The sequence below is a fragment of the Pantherophis guttatus genome, chromosome 4, assembly GCF_059756535.1.
Source record: "Pantherophis guttatus breed Tessera chromosome 4, ASM5975653v1, whole genome shotgun sequence".
NCBI classification, from domain to species: Eukaryota; Metazoa; Chordata; class Lepidosauria; order Squamata; family Colubridae; genus Pantherophis; species Pantherophis guttatus.
The window spans coordinates 64,393,555-64,413,704 of record NC_142066.1 but is presented as its reverse complement, the minus strand read 5'-3'; the positions used below and the strand labels follow the sequence as shown (position 1 = coordinate 64,413,704).

At 38.9% G+C, this 20,150-nt stretch overlaps 1 protein-coding gene across 1 annotated transcript; it reads left to right on the top strand.

Annotated features, from left to right (window-relative positions):
• The first annotated feature begins 1,813 nt into the window (after nucleotides 1-1,813).
• RMP24 (ribonuclease MRP subunit p24) lies at nucleotides 1,814-15,726 on the top strand. The gene is made up of 5 exons (XM_034416324.3): nucleotides 1,814-1,965; nucleotides 2,973-2,995; nucleotides 5,044-5,246; nucleotides 5,891-6,054; nucleotides 15,325-15,726. Exons 1-5 carry the CDS (start codon nucleotides 1,889-1,891, stop codon nucleotides 15,470-15,472), a joined length of 615 nt encoding a protein of 204 aa, XP_034272215.1. The 5' UTR covers nucleotides 1,814-1,888; the 3' UTR covers nucleotides 15,473-15,726.
• The last annotated feature ends 4,424 nt before the right edge of the window (nucleotides 15,727-20,150 follow it).

Sequence of the window (20,150 nt, the reverse complement as noted above, 5' to 3'; positions counted from 1 at the left end):
CGTGGTAAAGACTACCCTGGGGGAACCAGAGGAGATAAAGACCCTGGGGAAACCAGTCAAAACCCTGATGGTTGATAAGAACAGGAAGAATGACTGGGAAGAGAAACCCGTGGACTAACCTTTATCTGGGGAAGCCCAAGGAGATGATCACAGGCACTACCAGCCAAGGAAGAATGTGGGGTGATGGGAAGCAAACCAGACCCCCACAATGTCATCTTTGAACAAGCCATTGACTTCCCAAGGCTCGATTGCAACTGGCACCAGGCCCGAGAAGCCCAAGAAGGGCCAGCACCATCACCAACCCAGCATTAGCAACTACAGCTCCAATCCCTGCACTTCCAGCTCCACCGCAGCAACTAAAAGTGGCTGCAGTGGCACAGCAACCACCATCTTAGGCTGCCCTTCCATGGAAGAGAGAACGCAGCCCTACAGGTGAAATTTAACAGTGACCCAAAAGACAACTGGCATTTTTCACGGACATTTACATGCAGCAAGCAATATGGGGCCACTACACCCTCTGAACTCATATTCCAGCTGAGTGCACCAGCTAATTCAATCCCATCCCCCCCCCGACACACACCCACAAAAAGAAAAGAAATGGGCTCAATCCTCGCCAGCTCCGCTCTATAGAGTTCAAGTTTGCTCCTGCTCCTTTTCAGATTCAGATTCATTCCCCTCATTAGAATGATCCTGATTATAGTACCCAAATTCAATTGGTGGTGGATTACTATTCTCCCAGGTAAGACTGAACAGTTTAGTTTTGTGTTTATTCATAACTTGGTCGACTACTATTCCAGTCAAGATCGCACAGTGTTTGTTTATGAGCAGGTACAACCTTCCAATTTCATTAAGGCAACTCAGCTCAGGTACAATAGAATCTGTATAATGGGGATATAGAAATGGCATGTCATTTTTATAGTCCACTGTAATTTTTGCAATTTCATAAACAAAAACATCTGTATATGTGGCGTCCTCAAGGGTAGATGTATCACAAGGCTTCTTTCCATCCTGGACATCTGAATGATGACGATCCCAAAATGTCTTGACATTTCTCGTATGTTCGGTCATTGTTCATTATATAGATACTATACCAAATCTCTGGAGTATTGTGGAGTAAGTGTGGATTTAATTTAATTAATTAAATTAATTATAGAAATATCTCTGCCATAATAGATTGCTTACAAGCTGTAAGTAGTGAAGATGTTTATTGGAAAAAACATCACTATGCAGGACTGGGTATTCAGCAGTCAGCTGCCCTATGGCCTTCCTTGCTGCAGCAAAAACAACTGTTGGAGTAGTGGTGGGGGCTCAATTCTCTTCTTCCCATCTTTGGGACTTCCTTCTTTTTTGTGGAAAAGGATCATTATTGTTATTGACTGGTGCAGCCATAGTATCTGGCAAGGTCTATTTCTACTTCATTGGTTAGGATGTACCACCCATGGAGGGTTCGTGGTGCACCTTTGCAGAGGGAGGTGTAGATCTCATTGCTTTTGGAATCGCTCAATTAGCATGTTCTGCAGCCAATTGAATAGCTTATAGGCCCCCTGCCCAAGAGAAGAGTATTAAAAGCTTAAAATTAGTTTTAATAAAAATTATATAAAAATAATTAGAACAATGGGTTGCTGCTAGTGGTTACTGTATTACTCATGGTTATAAAGAATAGAGCGGGCTAAGATCACCCGCATAAACCCACTCCGGTCTTTTCCTGAAAAACGGTTAGAACCATGTTTGTCAGTCTATTAACACGGAACGTTCATGCAGGCATTATTGTTCCCACCCGGTAACCGAAAAAGGTCTAGGAATTATTTCCGGTTCCGTCGCTTATCGAGCTTATGCCGTTCTAGCTTTTACGCTGCTTGAGCATCGTTGGTTTGCTTTCCTCGAGAAGATGGGAAAATGCCGGTTCCTTAAATCTGCGGCTCGACAGTTGGCGGGAACGTGTCCAGGTCAAGCGCGATTTTTGCTGTAAGGCTTTTTGTGCGCCTGACTTTCTCATTTCTACTGGTTTCCAAATGCCTCTATAAACGCTCATATCTGTTCCTGTCGTGGTTGCCTCATTTTCGGGTTTGACCAAATTTCGTGGTTTATAATCCTCGTTTATTCCCTCATTGTTCCTCATTCTTAATCTTTCTTCATTTGTCAGATTTAGAAGGCCGACTAATTAAAAACTCTGAGCGACACGTAACGTTTAATAATAGTAAGATAAACAATGAAAAGAAAGAGCGAGCGAGTTATGTCCAGAAGATAAAAATAAATTAACAAAAACAAACCCACAAGAGGCTCTGCCATCCAACCTACTGATTACTTACATAGTTGGTGGTTATATACTAGAACGCGGAGTCGTTCAGTATATGTTAATTAAGTCAGATGTAAACAATTTAAAAGAGGACTGGTAACTAACAGTAAAGCCATCATAAAATAGGATTCAGGATACAATTTCTTTTGTCTTACTCATTTCAAAAAATGTAATTGTGTGCCATTAATTTAATACATTTTAAGCACAACCATATAAAATGTTTTGATTAGTTAAAACGAATAAATAAATTCTAAACAGTTGGAAAGATGAAATTGGCAACCTCCTAAATGTTTATGAATATTTCAGATTCATTTTCTGTGTTTATATATTTCAGACATTCTCAGCTGAATTTCTGATTGTCAGTATTGTCAGTATTCATGAGAATATACTAGTTTTACTTACAAAATCATTTTATGGTTGATAATTTTCAAATGACTATTGTTATCTCAGATGGAGATACCACAGTATATTGGAAACTTTGTAATTACTATTTATATTGCTCTTTTAGTAATTTTCTGTTTTGGTTAGTATTTTAAAATGATTACTGTTTTTCCATTTTTTTAATGTTTTATTATTGATTTTGATTTGTTATAAATTGCCTGAATGTAATGTAGTAAAAAGTTATACAATATAAACATATACAACTCATTTCTTTTTTGTTATGTCCTCTCCACAGATGGACACTCAGCAACATAGAAGGTAATTGCACAGGAGTTGTGGTACACCATAGAAATCAGATTAAAAGCTTTTAAGATTCTTCTTTTTCTGTACCTTCAGCACTTTTAATCTTTCAAAAATGGAATATATAAATTGATTTCATTCTTAAATATGAAAATGAAATTTCTGTACTGTGGTTAGTAATTTTATTTTAAAAAATAAATTGCAGAATATTTTCATTTCCCCTCTAATCATATTTGCAGGTAATCATGTTTGCAGGTAGGTAAAAAAAGTGGGATAGAGAGTTATGATATGAACTGACATACCTAGATACCATATTAGGAGTAACATTTAATTCTCCAACTTCTTTGTGTCTTCTCCATCTCTTTATCTTTATCTATATCTTTATCTAATATTAGTGCACTGCTTAATTTGTAAGAAATCTGAACTCAAGGGGCCTGATTTCATTATAACCCAGCAATGTGATTGGGGATGTACTGAGTGGAATTTTGTGTCAGAAGCTTGTTTTTTCAACATACTGAATACTGAAGAAATTTAATTTACCATATGCTACTAAATAATCACATATTCTGATAAAATCACAAACCCACCCCTTGAAATCTCTTATCTCCTTAGCGATAACTACTGTATTTTTCGGACTATAAGACGAACTGGAGTATAAGATGCAGCTTAGTTTTTGGGGAGGAAAATAGGAGGAAAAAATCTGCTTACCAGGTATTCATCTGGCTAGCGTTCTTAGTCTGGTCAGCTTCAGCACATTAGTTTGCTGTTTTTTTATCCCCTGCTTGGGGATAAAAAACAGCTTCTAAGGCACAGCTGAGAGAAAGCAGCAATGAGAAAAGCAGGCAAAGCACAGGAGATCGCTTCACTCAGTTAGCGCCCAGTTGGGGCTGAAAAAAGTTTCTAAAGAACAGCTGAAAGGGATATTATCTAAATGTTATGCATATTTATTGTCTCTGCAGATAGGACAGGATGTAGCGAAGGATTGTATGATAGCATGGGGGCGAAATTTTGGATATCCCCTTGACTTCCAGCAATGGGAACAGATTTGGTTGAAAAATATGAAATTAACCATGGTCTCCTCATATAAAGAAAACATATATAAAATGGTCTATCGGTGGCATCTCCCCCCCGGCGAGATTAGCTAAAATGTTTCCCGGGACATCTGCCTGCTGTTGGAAGTGCGGTTACAGTAATGGAACCTATTTTCACCAATGGTGGACCTGCCCGCAGGCGGTTAAATATTGGAAAAAAATACGGCAATGGATTTTGGAAATTACACAGATTAATTTGGAATTAAGACCTGAGATTTTCCTATTGGGGGCAAAACCTTTGAATGTTAAATCAGATATATGGTTCTTGTTGATTCACATTATCACTGCAGCAAGATTAGCGTATGCGCAGGAGTGGAAAAATCAATACTTACTGATAGATTTGAAAATAATATATAAAATTAATGAGTGTGCGGAATCAGATAGATTAACTAGATTGATCAATGGTAAAAAAGATTCAGAATTTTATAACAGTTGGAAAGTATGGTACGATTGGGTCCAGAAAAGGTGGTATAGAATAGATATATGATGATGTATATATATGATGGCAAATATGTATGTATAAAGGAATGACTTTATACTTATGGACAATGTAATCATTATACCATGGTGGCAGGATTGTATATTTTATTTGTGTATTAGTATATAGAATATATTAATAAAAATTATAAAAAAAAAAATAAAGAACAGCTGAGAGTTGGAGCAAAGCATGGAGATCACTTCACTCAGCTAGTGCCTCGTTAGGGTTGAAAAAAAGCTTCAAAAAAGCTACATTCGAAGTATAAGACCCACCCAAATTTTCAGCCTCTCTTAGTGGGAAAAAAGGTGCGTCCTATACTCCAAAAAAAAAAATTCTGTTACCATAAAATAACTGTTCTATAGAGTCTTTAAAAACTAACACATTTATGATAGACATTTTATGGATGAATTGAATCCCCCCCCTTTTTTTGTATTGTATTACAATATATTACTTTATAATTAAAATTCAGAGGACTTTACTATTATTCTTATTTTCAGGCAAAAAGGAACATCCTGTAAATCCGGTGTGCTGCTACTGTTTCCAATTTCTTTTTGCCAATAACTATAGAATACGTCTGTTGCCCAAAATGAAAATAACATCAAGGACAGAAAAAATACTTAATCTAGAAAAAAAAAACTACCGACTTAGTTTAAAGCAAACAAAGCTCTTGAGGAAGTACAAGGAATCAAAGAATGCCCTGGTAAGTTTAAATTTGATGCAATTTGCCTCATAGTAACAAAATAACAGGTTATTAATGCAATTGAAGAGTTCTGAACTAAAGTATATTAAGAAAAATAAATTAATAGAAACAACAAAAAGTCTTTTCCATTGTAGCATTATATGGTTGAATTGATAAATACTAACAACATAATGTAATTCATACAGCTTTAGGAATTTTCTCTATTTTCTTAATATAAATCCACATTTCTGACACAATAAGTGGAGCAACTATCACCATAGTATATTGGATATTATCTTAAGAGATCCATTTAGTCTAATATCCTCCCCCATGGCAGGAATGTACTGACAGCAAAAAATGTTGGAGACTAAAGGAGCCAAATTCTTGGTGCCTTCTGACATAATGTTTTGTTTTCCTGAAATGCAGTTGTGTAACTTCCACAGGAAACTGTGATGTGTTGGCATATATAAAGTTTGAAATATTATTTCCTTTACTTAAATGACTAAATAGTGATTATAATTTTGTTTGGCAGAACTTTGTAGATTTGCAATATATTTCTTGTGAATTCTCAGTAATTTTAATGAAATACTTAATTGTAGTACTAGTGTATAATAATGTCAAAGTAGAAATGAGCTTAATAGCAAGGACTTCCCTTGTCTCTTTAGCTAATTACCTGCAATTCATGCAAAAAAACAACAAGGCATTATGGAATGAGTAGAGAAGAATACAGCTTAAAAACACCAAATTTAAAAATATCGTCAAACAGAAGTACACCTCTACTCCATAAGAACTCTGGATCCAAAAGAGGGAAATCATCTTCAGGCCTCAGGTATTATTTATTTATTTATTTATTTATCAGATTTACATTCTGTGTCTTTTACAGATACTTCTATTTTGCTTTACAACAATCATCCTGTGAGGTATGTTGCACTGACAGACTGTAACCCAAGCCATCCGGTGAAATTCTGTGGCTAAGAGTATACTAGAACCTATATGCCCTCACTACTAGTCCTTTTCTATTTTTCTTTTAAAGCTGAATAGCATTACACAACTGGGATTCATTCATGAATGTTTAATCAATGTTATTGCTGAAAAACTAAGCTATATGTACTGTATATTGAGAATATTTGGGGTCATCACTTTGGCTAAAGGATAAGCTCTTAAAAAGCATATTAGAGTCACAGCCTGAAAACTGTTTACAAGAGTATTAAATGATGGTACAGAGTGTGTACTCATTACTGTTTATTAATTTTCATTGTGTAGATGGATTTGCTCCCATGTAAATATAATTACTCCACTTAAACAGTGCCATATTTGCCATTTTATTAATGAGCGTATCTTTAAATAGACAAACCCAGAATTTTTGATGATGATGATGATGATGATGATGATGATGATGATGATGATGATATTGATATCCATTCAGTTGAGTCCGACTCTTTGTAATTCTATGGCCCAGATCTCTTCATGTCTTCCCATCTCACACTATTTCTTTGCGTTTTCTATGCTCTGTTGTCAGCTTTGCTAGTGTCCATTGTGTTCTTTGGTGACCTGGTTTCTTTTACAGCTCACTCTTCCAAACATCATTCCAGTGAATTCTCTCACATGACATGGCCAGAGTAAATGAGAGAAAGTTTCATAGTTTTGCCTTCTATGTCTGGTGTTATGTACTCCAATACTTGCTTTTTAGTTACCTTTGCTATCCAAGAAATATGCTGCAGCCTTTCCAGTTCATTCAAATCAATTTTCTTCCTAACTTGCTTTTTTAAGGTCCAACTTTCACAACCATGGGTAGCTGTGGGGAACACAATAGAGCGAACTAATCTACATTTGGTTGTCTGGCTCATGTCCTTGCTTTTCTGTATTCAGCTCAGGTTCATCATTGCTATGCAATCCAGTGCAATCCTGTGTTTTATTACTGTGCTGCATTCACCACATTGAGCTATTTGTGATCTTAGGAAAATGATTTTTTTCACACATTCTATCTCTTCACCATTAATTTCTTTTGTAATTTTTCTTCCTTGCATTGGTCATGAAATTGATTTTTTTGGTGTTCAGAAAGAGACCGAAATTTTCTTCTTTTTTTAATTTTCTTGATCAGTTCCAGGCCTTCTTTGGTTTCTGAGAGGAGAGTTGTATCATCAGTATACTGAAGATTATTGATGTTCCTTCCACCATTCTTTACCCCAATTTTTGATTCTTCAAGATATAGTTTTTTCATGATCATTTTGGGAAATAGGTTGAGTAAGAAAGGGGAGAGAATGCAACCTTGTCACACTTCTTTCTCTATCTCAAACCAATCAATGTCTCCTTATGGTGTTCTCACAGTGGCTTTGTGATTTGTGTACAAGTGATTGCCCCAACTTGACCAGATATGCTGGTATCTTCAGATCTTGTAAGTCTCTCCATAGCTTGTTATGATTAACATCAAAGGCTTTCTTGTAGTTGATGAAGCACGTGTAAATGATCTTTTGATATTCATGAGATTTTTACATGATCCAGCGCAGATTTGCAATATACTTGTGGGAGCATGACCCCTTTGGAAATTGCCTTGGACATCTGGTAATTCCGTTTCGATGGTTGGTGCTAGATGTTGTATAATTTTAAGCAGAATCTTACTGACATGAGGGATGAGAGCAATTGTACAATAATGGGAGCAATCTTTAGAGCACCTTTTTGGCAGTGGGATGAACACTGAATGTTTCCAATCCTATGGCCATGTTTTGGTTTCCCAGATTTTCTGGACAGGTCTTTAATGACTCTGGGTAATACAGGTCTTAGAGATAGTGTCAATACCTGGAGCCTTGCTGTTTGGCAGTTGGTTCATTGCTCATATGATCTCTTTCTCGAGGATGGCCAGTTCTATTTCTATTTCTCTTTCCTCGTCATCCTAAGGTTGGGCCTGTTTGCTACCTGCATACACCTCTTCTGTATATTCTTACCATCTGTCCTTGGTGCCTTGTTGGTCAGACAGTTCCCTTGCTTGTTTTTAATTATGCGAATTTTTCGAGCAATAAATGGTATTTTGATCTTTTTGACTTGCATAAATACATTCTTGGTGTGATCCTTCATGTAGTCTGTTTCAAGCTCTTTACATCACTCTTCCTAATATATTTCATTATCCTTCTTTGCTGCATTCAGTCTTCTTCACATTTGCCTCCTGCCTTGGCTGCTTTTCTTTGATCAGATATTTTGATGGTTTCATCTGAGAGCCTCTTGCATTTTTTTCTCTGACTTCTTGTGTGTTCTTCTGCAATTCCAATAATTTGATTGAATTTCCTGCCACAGTTCATCAGGTGTCTTCTCAGCAGTGTCCAGTAGTTCAAGCCTATTTTCCATGTCTATTGTATATGTAATAGACATAAAGATAGTTTTTTCCCTTGTGCCATTACTCTACTGAACACTTAATTCCCACAGCAGTCTCATATTTTCTCATCTTTCCTATTATCATCTCCTTTTGATTTCTTATGATTTATCAGTTGTTTGTTTGTAACTTATGACTAATGATTGTAACTATGATTTATGACCTATTACTTGCTATTTATATTTACACTGTGAGCTTAAACACCGGAAGCAAATTTCTTGTGTATCCAATCACATTTGGCCAATAAGGAATTCTCTGTTGCTTTTCATGTACATTTGAGAGCTTCTATAATAAGATTTTGATGACATCAAACTTCTTTGGAGGCACTGCCTTTTTGATGGTGCATAATTTGACTTTAATCTTTGCCACCAACTCATTTGTGATCTGAATCACAATCAGCACTTGGATATGTCTTAATAGCAAGGACTGAACTAGTCTTTTTTCTACTTACCCTAGCAATGTTCTAAAAGTCTGGAGTTTGTAATGCTCATTCAGTTAAGTAGCCAAACACATATTTCAGTTCACCTTACATTCCCCAAAGTCAAAATTCCGATCCTTTTATTTTACTGGGTCCTGCATTCAGTCTCAAAAAGTGCTGAGATCTTTACTTTAAATTTAATTGCTTTTCAGTTCTGATTCTCTCTTGATTAGGAATTCAGGTTGTATAGACTTTCTGTTGCACAACTCCAGGATTGAAACTGGAACTTTTGGCTGTTCAGTCTTTATTCCAATTATTTCCCAAGAATTCTGTCTACTCTTCTCATATTTACAAGATCAGAATACCACGTGCTCTTGCATGTTTCACTGGGTTTGGACTTCATGCATTCTCAATAAGAACTGCTGACTTTGCCAATTTGTTACATGGTAGTAAGTAAGAAATTTGGAGTACTGTGTTGATTTAAAAGATTTAAAGCAGGCATGTGCAGCCTGCAGGACACATGTGGCCCTGAACTGCTAGTAATGCAATGCTGGAAGATAATAAAAAATATTAAAAAATAAAGGAATTGTATTTATATACATCAACTATATTATATATTTTATATGTGGCTCAGAGCAATTTTTCTTTACTCAGTGTGGCTCAAGCAAATCAAAAGGTGGGACAGCCATGGTATAAAGTAAAGCTAGCATTTTCTTAGGCTTTTCGTGCTTGCTGGATGAAATGGGCACAATCATACTTATTGACATATGATCTACTAAGACTGTGGGTGTTGAAAAATATATTTTGTAAAAGGCTTGTCAGCCCCAATGTAAATGTAGCATCTCTTTAAATAAGTACATCTTTTTTAAAACACATATAGTGCCTGAGGAAAAAATCTATGCTTATGCTCCTATCCATTCTAAAGGATCACTATTGTATCATAGGTATTATAGACAGATAATTTGGTGTAATAGTTAACAGTTGCTGGGGTTTATGCTATAAGTTCCATCATTGACACAAAAGCTGACTGGGTGACATTAAGACAATAAATCTTTCTAAATCCTAAGAAGAAGGCAATGGCAAAACACTTCTAAAAAAGTTGCCTAGAAAACTTATCAAAATAGGTTTTTAAAAAAGTAAGATATTTGCTTCTCACAACTATACTGTATGCACAATTATTAGGAACTTGTATTTTTGAAGCTTAATTTCATTATTGAACAACTATGGTGCTCTTGGTCATTTCAAAATGTTAATAAACATCAAACCTTAATATTTAAGAAAGTAAAAGTGAGGTTTTGGCTTTCTTAGGAAAATATCTATGTGTGCACAATTATTGAGCAAGTATTAGTGTGCAAAATGATTATGCAACTAAATGAAAAAATGAAAAATTTCCCATCTTGTTTATTTTTATCTGTTAAAGTGAGAATAATAAACAACTCAAAATGTACAAATAAATATTTCTGACATTGCAACAGCAACAAAAAAAGTAACCAATATATTCTTTTCAATAACAGTCATAAGCCTTCCATCCATGATCTGTTGATGATCAACTTTTTGTGCAGCAGCAACCACAGCCTCCCAGACACTGTTCAGAGAGGTGTGCTGTTTTCCTTCACTCACAAGTTCTCAATAGGGTTTAGGTCAGATGAGGAAATGGGCCATGTCATTATTCTGTCATCTTTAAGGCCTTCATTGGCTAGCCATGCAGTGGAGTACTTAGATGCTTGTGATGGAGCATTGTCCTGCATAAAAAGCATGGCCTTCTTGAAACATGCAGACTTTTTCCTGTGCCACTTCTTGAAGAAAGTGTCTTCTAAAAACTGGCAATAGGTTTGGAAGTTGATTTTGAGTCCATCTTCAACCCGAAAATGTCCAACCAGCTCAACTTTAATAATACCAACTCATACCAGTATCCCCACCTCCTTGCTGCTGTCTGAGTCGAAGTGGAGCTCTGTGCCCATTACTGATCCATCCATAGGCCCATCCATCTGGTCTGTCAAGAGTCACTCTCATCTCATCAGTCCATAAAACCTTTGAAAAATCTCTTCAGATATTTCTTGGGTCAGTTTTGCCATTTCAACTTATGTGTCTTGTTCAGTGGTGGTTGGGTTTCAGCCTTCCTTACCTTGGCCTGAGCATTGAACACTACTTCTGGGCACTCCAGGTAGGTTGCAGTTCTGGAATATGACAGCACTGGAGGATAATAGGTTTTTTGGTAGCTATACGTTTGATTCTTCTCAAATCTTTGATGCACTTTGATGTGTTAATGCATCTTTTTTTCTCAATGCGCTTCTTGCAACCCTGTTGACTATATGCTACAAAACAATTTATGATTCTGTGATCACACCCCAATATCTTAGCAATTTCAAAAGTGCTGCATCCCTCTGAAAGACTTTTTACAATTTTTGACTTTTCAGAGTCAGTTAAATCTCTTTTTTGGTCCATTTTGCCTGAGGAAAAGAAGCTGCCTAATAATTAAGCACACTTTGGTATGTTGATGTCCTTAGGCCACACTCTCCTTCATTATAGAAATACACATCACGTGATATTATAACCACTAAGCATTCAAGTTTATACTGCTTGAAGGTGCAAAATGTGCATTAAAATGATACGGTCAAAATACTCACTTGTTTAATAATTGTGCACACAGTGTAATCACTGCATATATATTGTTGCTTTAGAGTAGGCATCTTCATAAGATAAATGTGGGATGTGCACCGTGAATAGCACAAGATACAATATTTAACTTATACAAGCATTCTCAGTTGCATGCTAGCATAGTGGTCAACACTTTCAGCTAAAGGAGGAGCAATATTCATCCTTTTTGCCTTCCCTATGTAGCTTTCTAATTCTGTGGCTAAAACTTATCCCTCTAATTACGTTTTTCCAATTATTAAAGGAAATAATCCATAGTGTAGGCTGCCGCCTTCTCATCCAACCTTTATGCAGGATGATCCCATCCCTGGCATCCTACCATGAAGCCTGTATAAGAGCCACCAAGTCTGTGCTGCCAAAATCCATATCACTATTAAATGAAAGCTGAACTGTTTTTTTTTTTTTCTGTATCTTTGTAGAGGATTCAGTACCCATTTGGATATTTGCAGCCCAGATCCCATAGGCATACTTATGTGAATCTACAGTTCATTAGAAGAACACAAGTTTATCCTTCTAAAGATCTCAGATTTGAGTTAATCTTTCAGGAAAAAAATCTTGAAATGAAGACAAGTATACATCTTAATCTGATTATTAGACTGGTCTAATTAATACTTATTTAACTGAAGTATACCTTTAATACATACTTTTCTCCTATTGTGTTTTCTAGAATGGAATGGAATAAAATAAGAAATAATAGGAATAGAAATAGGAATAGGACAGAACCGAACAGAATAGAATAAACAGAGTTGGAAGGGACCTGGAGGTCTTCTAGTCCAACCCTCTGCTTAGGCAGGAAACCCTATACCATTTGAGACAAATATCTTCGTAAAAACTTCCAGTGTTGGAGTATTTACAACTTCTGGAGACAAGTTGTTCCACTGATTAATTGTTCTAATTGTCAGGAAATTTCTCCTTATTTCTAGATTACTTCTATGCTTGATTAGTTTCCACCCATTGCTTCTTGTCCTGCCCTCAGGAGCTTTGGAGAATAGTTTGACTCCCTCTTCTTTGTGGCAGCCCCTGAGATATTGGAACACTGCTATCATGCTACACCTAGTCCTCCTTTTCTTCAAACTAGACATACCCAATTCCAGCAACCATTTTTAAAATGTTTTAGTCTTCAGTCCCCAGTCATCTTTGTTGCTTTTCTTTGCCCCCTTTCTAGAGTCTCGACACATTTTTTACATCATGGAGTAAAAACTGGATGCAGTATTCCAAGTGTGGCTTACCAAGGCATTATAAAGTGGTACTTCATGTGATCTTGATTCTATCCCTCTGTTTATGCAGCCTAGAACTGTGTTGGCTTTTTTGGCAGCTGCTGCACATTGCTGGCTCATATTTAAATTGCCTAAATGTACTTTCTTCACCATTGAGTTTCATTTTGTTAGATAGCACCCAATGTTCTAGTCTGTCAAGATCCTTCTGTATCTTAAGCCTATCTTCTAGAGTGTTGGCTATTTCTGCTAGCTTGATGTCATCTGCAAATTTGATGAGTTCCCCATCTATCCCCTCTTCCAAATCATTGATAAAGATGTTGAAGAGTAATGGGCCTAAAACAGAGCCTTGGGGTACCCCACTACATACTTCCCTCCACATAGATGCAGTTCCATTGAGGACTACACGTTGAATGCAGTTGGTCAGCCAGTTACGAATCCATCTGACAGTGAGGCTGTGTAACCCACATTTTTCTATCTTATGAAGTAATAGGTTATGTCTACTTTATCAAATTGAAATCACTAGTGCATGCTTCCATTTCCTTCAAGGATGCGAACATCATTGCATGAATTTTAACTATGTGTCATTTTCCAGGCAGCAAATTAATCAGATCTAAAAGGCAGTGTGAAACTAGGCTGAAGCTGCCATGCCTAAAAGTAAAACAGGCACATAAATAGTGTGGACAAATACCAGGAATTTTATATAAAAGATCCCTTTGCAGTAGTTAAAAAGGAAACAAGTTGTTAAGGAAACAAGGGAAAAGCCACCAGACAAAAGAAGTTGGGCTTGACCACATGGAATACCTTCCCACAAGTCCCATCAACAGCTACCAGATTTGAAAATCAATAAGGCAAGAGTAGCTACAGTCTTGTCAGTTAGTAAATCAAGGACTTTGGGGATAAAAGGGGTCCTGAACCCTGCTCATTCTGAGTGGGCTTTGGATACAGACTTGGCAGTTTCTATCCCTCTGGCTAGTGCTTGACAAGCTAATTGAAAAGGATGTGATAAATAAATATGTGTATATGTGCATGTGAGGTAGAATACATATACATTATAACTAGTGAAGTTTTACTGTTAAATTTAAATTCACATTGTATTCCAAAGAACCTGTTGTGCCTCTGTGTTTGGTTCAAAAGAATATATTCTTAATTAATTCCAGCTGTTGCACAAAGCTGCGTGTCTTGTCTGCCACACCTACCCAAATAGAAAGCAAGGGGGGCTGAAAAGATTCACATGCTTCCACAACCTGTGAATGTGTGAGTGATCATAAGCTGAACCTGGAAGCTTACATAATAGAAGCACTAGAGATTCTGTCTACTTTCTCAGGTCAAGCAACCCCCAAATAACAGGACAAGAAAGTGACTCTGTCACCTTGCACAATAAGAATCTAACTGAGCAGATCTGAGTGATTAATCTAATAGATGCCTAGAATGCAAAAGATCTGAAATATATCCCAGTGATTCTTCCTTTCCTTACAGAGACCACTGGCTGGCTACTGTAGACATAAGAATGGAAAAAGCATACTTTTTTTTTTTTTTTTTTTTTTTTGAGAAAAATCTTTAAACAGAGGCTGGGTGATCATCTCAGACTAATAGCCTCAAAGGTCCTGTCCATCTGTATAAGTCTCTGTACTTACAGGTCTGTGTACATATTTAACTGACAGTAAAATTTATAAACAATAATTCCTTCTTTTTAGAGTAAGCTCAATATAATTCATGAAACAGCATATAATGTATATCTATCATATTTTTCAGACTATGAGACGCTCTGAAGTATAAGACACACCTAGCTTTTGGGGAGGAAAACAAGAAAAAAAAATCTGTCTCTGCCTCCCAGCAATTTGTCTCCTTGCAGCAAATCCCAAACAGCATGGTCAGCTTTAACACAGCCTGATTTAGCATGAGCAGCTGCCTCCCAGAATACCTCCTATCAGCTGTTCCAGGCTGTGGGGATTGCCACCACCCATCGTTGCTGCTGCCACCCCCCATCACCGCTGTCACCTATCACTGCCTCCACGCACCCCATTTTCAATCTCCACGTGTCCCATTTAGGGCCCGTTCCAGGCAGCAGGGATAAGCGGTGGCGATACTCACAGTCTGAAACAGCTGATAGGTAGGTGGTATTCCGGGAGGCCGATCCAATCGCCAATCAGCTGCTCGTGCTAAATCAGGCTGTGCTCATGCTGACCACGCTGTTTGCTGCAAGGAGGTAAATTGCTGGGAGGCAGAGGCTGAAGGGTGGGAGCTGGCAGGTAGGCGGGGCTTCGGCAACATTTGCTGTATAAACCTCAGAGACCCACTTTTTTTGGGAGGGGGAAGGTGCATCTTATATTCCGAAAAGTATGGTCGTTATTTTAAAACATACTTTTTATTTTGGTAGCTTATGTGCAACATTATGGATATTGTATAATATAACATATATAATACTTAATCTGTGTTTCCTTTCAGAACTACTACAGTTGGATTACCCATACGTCATTTCTCTAGGACACAGAATAAAGCCAAAATCCTTTCCAGTCAATTAAAAAAAATGCTTAACTTTGAAGAAGATAAAAGCAAAAGGGGAAACCTGAAGAATTTCTTAATGTCACTTTAAAAACTTAAAATAAGTAAGAGCCTATAATTACATCTGTATGTATAATTAAAACTGTATTATACAATGGGAAATGCACCATGAACAAATATGTATACATTGCCCTGGAGATAAAAAATACGTCGGGTGGTAAAATAAATTGGGTACCCACACCAGCATAAGGAACAAAAATGGGAATAATGTGAATGTTTAATTATTACTACTTATACTCTTCAAAACATATCCTCAAAATAAAGTTGGTCTGAACTTAAAACACACACTATGTTGTGGTGGAAAAATAATAGCAATGGCACTTAGACTTATATACTGCTTCTCAGTATATAAGTCTTTAAGCGGTTTACAGAGTCAGCATATTGCCCCCAACAATCTGGGTCCTCATTTTATAAAATACAGCTACAAATTCTTCTCCAAACTCTAACCCTCCAAGGACCAGGAAAATAGGTTTGGAAAACAACTGGTTCATTTCATCTGAAAGGCTTTAAACTAAAACTAAAAGGGGAGGGAGAACTTTAGGACCAAAACTCAAGCCTAAACACCAAGACAACCTGAACAAAGTGAAAGCAGTGTTTTAAGAGAGCTGACTTAAGAGAGCAAACTAAGAGAGATTACAAAGGATGAGTACAAATCACCTGGACAAGATGGCTTATATCTCAAGATGGCTTACATCTCAAGGGTTCTGAAGGAGCTGGCAGATGTAATCTCAGAGCCACTGTAATATTTCAAAGTTCTGTAAAACAAGAACTATCAGACCACTGGGAAAGGTCTGATAGGGTTCCAATCTCTTCCCCCCCCCCCTCCAGGAAATTATAGGCCAATCAGCTTGACATCAATACCTGGGGAAATCCTAGAAAAGATAAGCAGAGTTAGTATCTAGAAATGAACAAGGAGATTACTACCATTTTTCCCCGAAAATAAGACAGGGTTTTATTTTCTTTTGACCCCCAAATAAGGGCTTGGCCTTATTATCGGGATCTTATTATTTTGGGGGTGCAGGAGGCAGCGAGCGTGGGACTGGATGTCCCGTTGCTGCTGTCATTCCCCCTCCCCGTTCTTTGTGTCGGCCGCTGTCCTGACGTGTGCCGGCCGCCGCTTCCTCATAGAGCAGGACTCTGCAAGGCTTGTGCCATTGCATGCACGAACTGCAGCACTGCCGCCAGCTTCATCATACCGGCACAGCTAGCATATCTGCTGCTCGTGGCTGTGCTGGTATGTTGAACCTTGCAGCGGTGCTGCCATTCCTGCATGCAACTTCACAAGCCTTGCAGAGTCCTGCTCTATGAGGAAGCGGCAGCGGTGACACCACAAGTTCAATGAACTCATGAGAAGTTTTCTTTTACGTGTTCCCCTGCGCACAGTGGCAAGGAGCGCAATGGTGCTGGATAGATAAGATGTGCCCCTGCTTCTTGCCCACCCCAGCTGCCACCCCCAAATTACATCCCTAAAGGGGGCGGGTGGCTAACCGAGGGGCAGGAGCCCTGTTGTGCCTGGTGGGGGGGAAGCAATGGCAAGGGGAGCTCCACGCGTCTTGCTTCTCCCTGCCCCACCTGCCAGAAACGAGTCTTTGTGAGACTCAAAACAAATGAGACAGAGAATGGGGAGAGAGAAAGGAAAGAAAGAGGAAAAGAAAAGAAGAGAGAGGAAAAAAGGGTGAGAGAAAGGAAAGAAGAAAAAGGGAGAGGGAGAGGAAAAAGGTGAGAAAGGAAAGGGGAGAGGATGAGAGGAAAAAGGATGAGAGGAAAGGAGGGGAGAGGAGAGGAAAAAAGGGTGAGAGAAAGGTAAAAAGGATGAGAGGAAAAAATGGGATAAGAGAAAGGAAACAGGAAAAGAAAGGAGGAAAAAAAGAATGGGGTGAAAGGAAGAGGGAGAGGAAAAAGAGAAATGAGAGGGAGGGAGGGAGGGAGGGAAAGAGATCCATTTCTCACACATACATGGAAACCACAATTGCAAACCCTAAACCCACACATACCAGTACATGGAAATACTCATATATGGTACAACAATAAATTTATTAAAATTCAACGATTTTTTCAAACTGAACAATTTATTCCAATATGGTAGTCGTATCATCATCTTCCACACCTTCAAAACTATCCACATCCTGAATTTCATCCTGGTTTTCACTTAATGGTAAGTCCATTTGGCTCAACAACATAGGTCTCAGTTTTTCATGCTTGGCAATAGAGGTATCCTTAAAGGAATACCTCTTGTCCATATATCCTGTTCTTGTTCTGCCCCAGCTACGGACCCCAAAGAGCGCAGCACACAAAGTCTATACCAAGCTTATTTTACTCAAATAACTCAGTCTTTATCAAGGAAAGGCTGTTAATAAACTGTCTTAACAGCCTACAAGAATTCTAAGATAAGGTAATCACAGTCTTACTAGAGTTGGCAGAAAGCCCAGAAGCAATCCAGACACGAAGGAGAGTGAACTAAAGTTGTTCCCTACAGCTTGCTGCAAGCGGCATTCCTCCTTAAATAGGCTAAGGGAGTGGCCAATTAGCCCCAAGCCTTACTCTTGAGGAGACCTCCTGAGGAGCCACTCCTGCCTTTTGGCAGCTCTGCGCGCCTGTGCATTGAGAAGAGGCTCCTCCTCTTCGTCCTCTTCACTTAAAGGAGCTTCTGGAGGTTCTAAGGGCCCTGGCTGAATCCCTGCCTCTGGCACCACATCTTCTCCAGCCTCATCACTGTCCGACTCGAGCGCCAGCTGCACAGGCTGCTGGCGCAGCACCACACCAGCCTCCTCGTCGGAATCAGCTACAATCTGCACAGGCCTCTGACAGGCCACAACAGTTCTGATTGCATTAGCAACACATTCTTCAGTTATTTTTCCCCAGGCATTTTTTCATCCAGTTGACAAGTTCCAGTAGCCCATGCTTCACAAAATTATTGTTCTTGTTCCATATCATTTGGTGTTCTATATATTGATTAATTTCCAAGTTGAGATGATCTTTAAATGGCTTATTTATACCAATATCCAATGTCTGCAGATAGCCAGTCATTCCCGCAGGAATCATGATTTGATCAATCCTGCGTTGAGTCAGAAATTTTTTCATGTCCTTGGCACGGTGAGTGCTGGCTGAATCCCACACCACCATGCCTCTTTGTCCACCTCTCAAAACAAGTGGGAGCATTAGCTCCACCCACTTCCTGATAGCTGCTTGGGTGCACCAGGCCTTTTCGGTTTCAAGGACATAAATCCCTGAAACCCTTTTGATTTTGTCCTTATTGCCCTTGCTGATTATTAGCAGTGTGACTTTGGTTCCATCCATCCATATAGCCAATATGCAGGTCATATGTGTGCTTTCATATCCCGTTGAGGGAATATAAATCAATGTGGCACCCCTCTGGTCAATGGTGGTTTGAGCCCCTTGGCCCATAAAGACAGCTATTTCATGCATAGCTAGAATGTTTGATAGCTGGTACTTGGCAAAGTCAATGCCATCAACGAACATCTTGAATGCAAGTGCCCGTTTGACAATTTCACCATCTTCTAGCACCTCTGAACAGCAAGGTGGATCTCCTCAGAGACAGTTCATGTTGCTGAAGGAACCTATCCAGCCAGTGTTGAAAGGCTTTGAATTGTTCCTGGGTAATTTCCAACTGTGGTGCCATTTCAAGGGCAAATGCTTGAATATCAGCCCTGCTCACAACTAAAGCCCTTGCTCTCCTGTCAGCGATCCATTCACTGATAGTGTCTTCAAGTTCAGGAAATAATGGTTGCTGACCTGATCCACACTTGTGCTTCTTGCCATTTACTTCCTGCACCATACGTGGATCCAACATCCTCTCTTTGCAGAAAGTTGCCAGATTCTTGCCCTGAGAATCCTCCACAATTCATTTCTTGAATTCCACAGAGTAGCTCTTTCTTTTTGAACTCAACTTGTCTGGGAGTCAAAATAAAAGTCATTTTAGATCATTAAATCCATTAATCCAAAACCCTGGGAGTGTGGTGGTTGGGATTTGGCATTGTGGTTTCCATGTATGTGTGGGTTTAGGTTTTGCAATTGTGGTTTCCATGTATGTGTGGGAAATGGATCTCTCTTTCCCTCCTTCCCTCCTTTTCATTTCTGTTTCTCTTTTTCCTCTCTTATCCTCTCCCCTCTCCTTTCTCTCATCCCATTCTCTCTCTTTTTCCTCTCTCATCCTCCCCCTCTTTCCTTTTTCTCACCCCATTCTCTCTTTTTCCTCTCATCCTCCCCTCCTCTTTCTTTCCTTTCTCTCACCCCATTCTCTTTTTCCTCTCTCATCCTCTCCTTCTTTCCTTTCTGTCACCCCATTCACTCTCTTTCCTCTCTCATCCTCCCCCTCTCTTTCCTTTCATCCCATTCTCTTTTTCCTCTCTCTCATCCTCTTCCCCCCCCTTGTTTCTTTTCTTTGTCTCTCCCCATTCTGTCTCTCATTTTTGCTAGAGATGGTGGTAGGTGCTGGTAAGGAGTGGAGCACGAGGCATGGTGCTGGCTTGCTGCTCTTTTTGCAGTGGGCATCGGCTTGGGGCTAAGGAGTGGAGCACTGGTTTGCCGCTCTTTTTGCAGTGGCCAACAGCTTGGCGCTAAAGAGTGGAGCGCGGGGCACGGTGCTTTTTGCACAGTAAGGGTATGTGGGGTACATGGAGCATGTTCCCCCTTCCCCCCTTCTCTGGCCTCACCGCCTCACCTCGTGTTGTTTGCGCTGCAAGCAACCA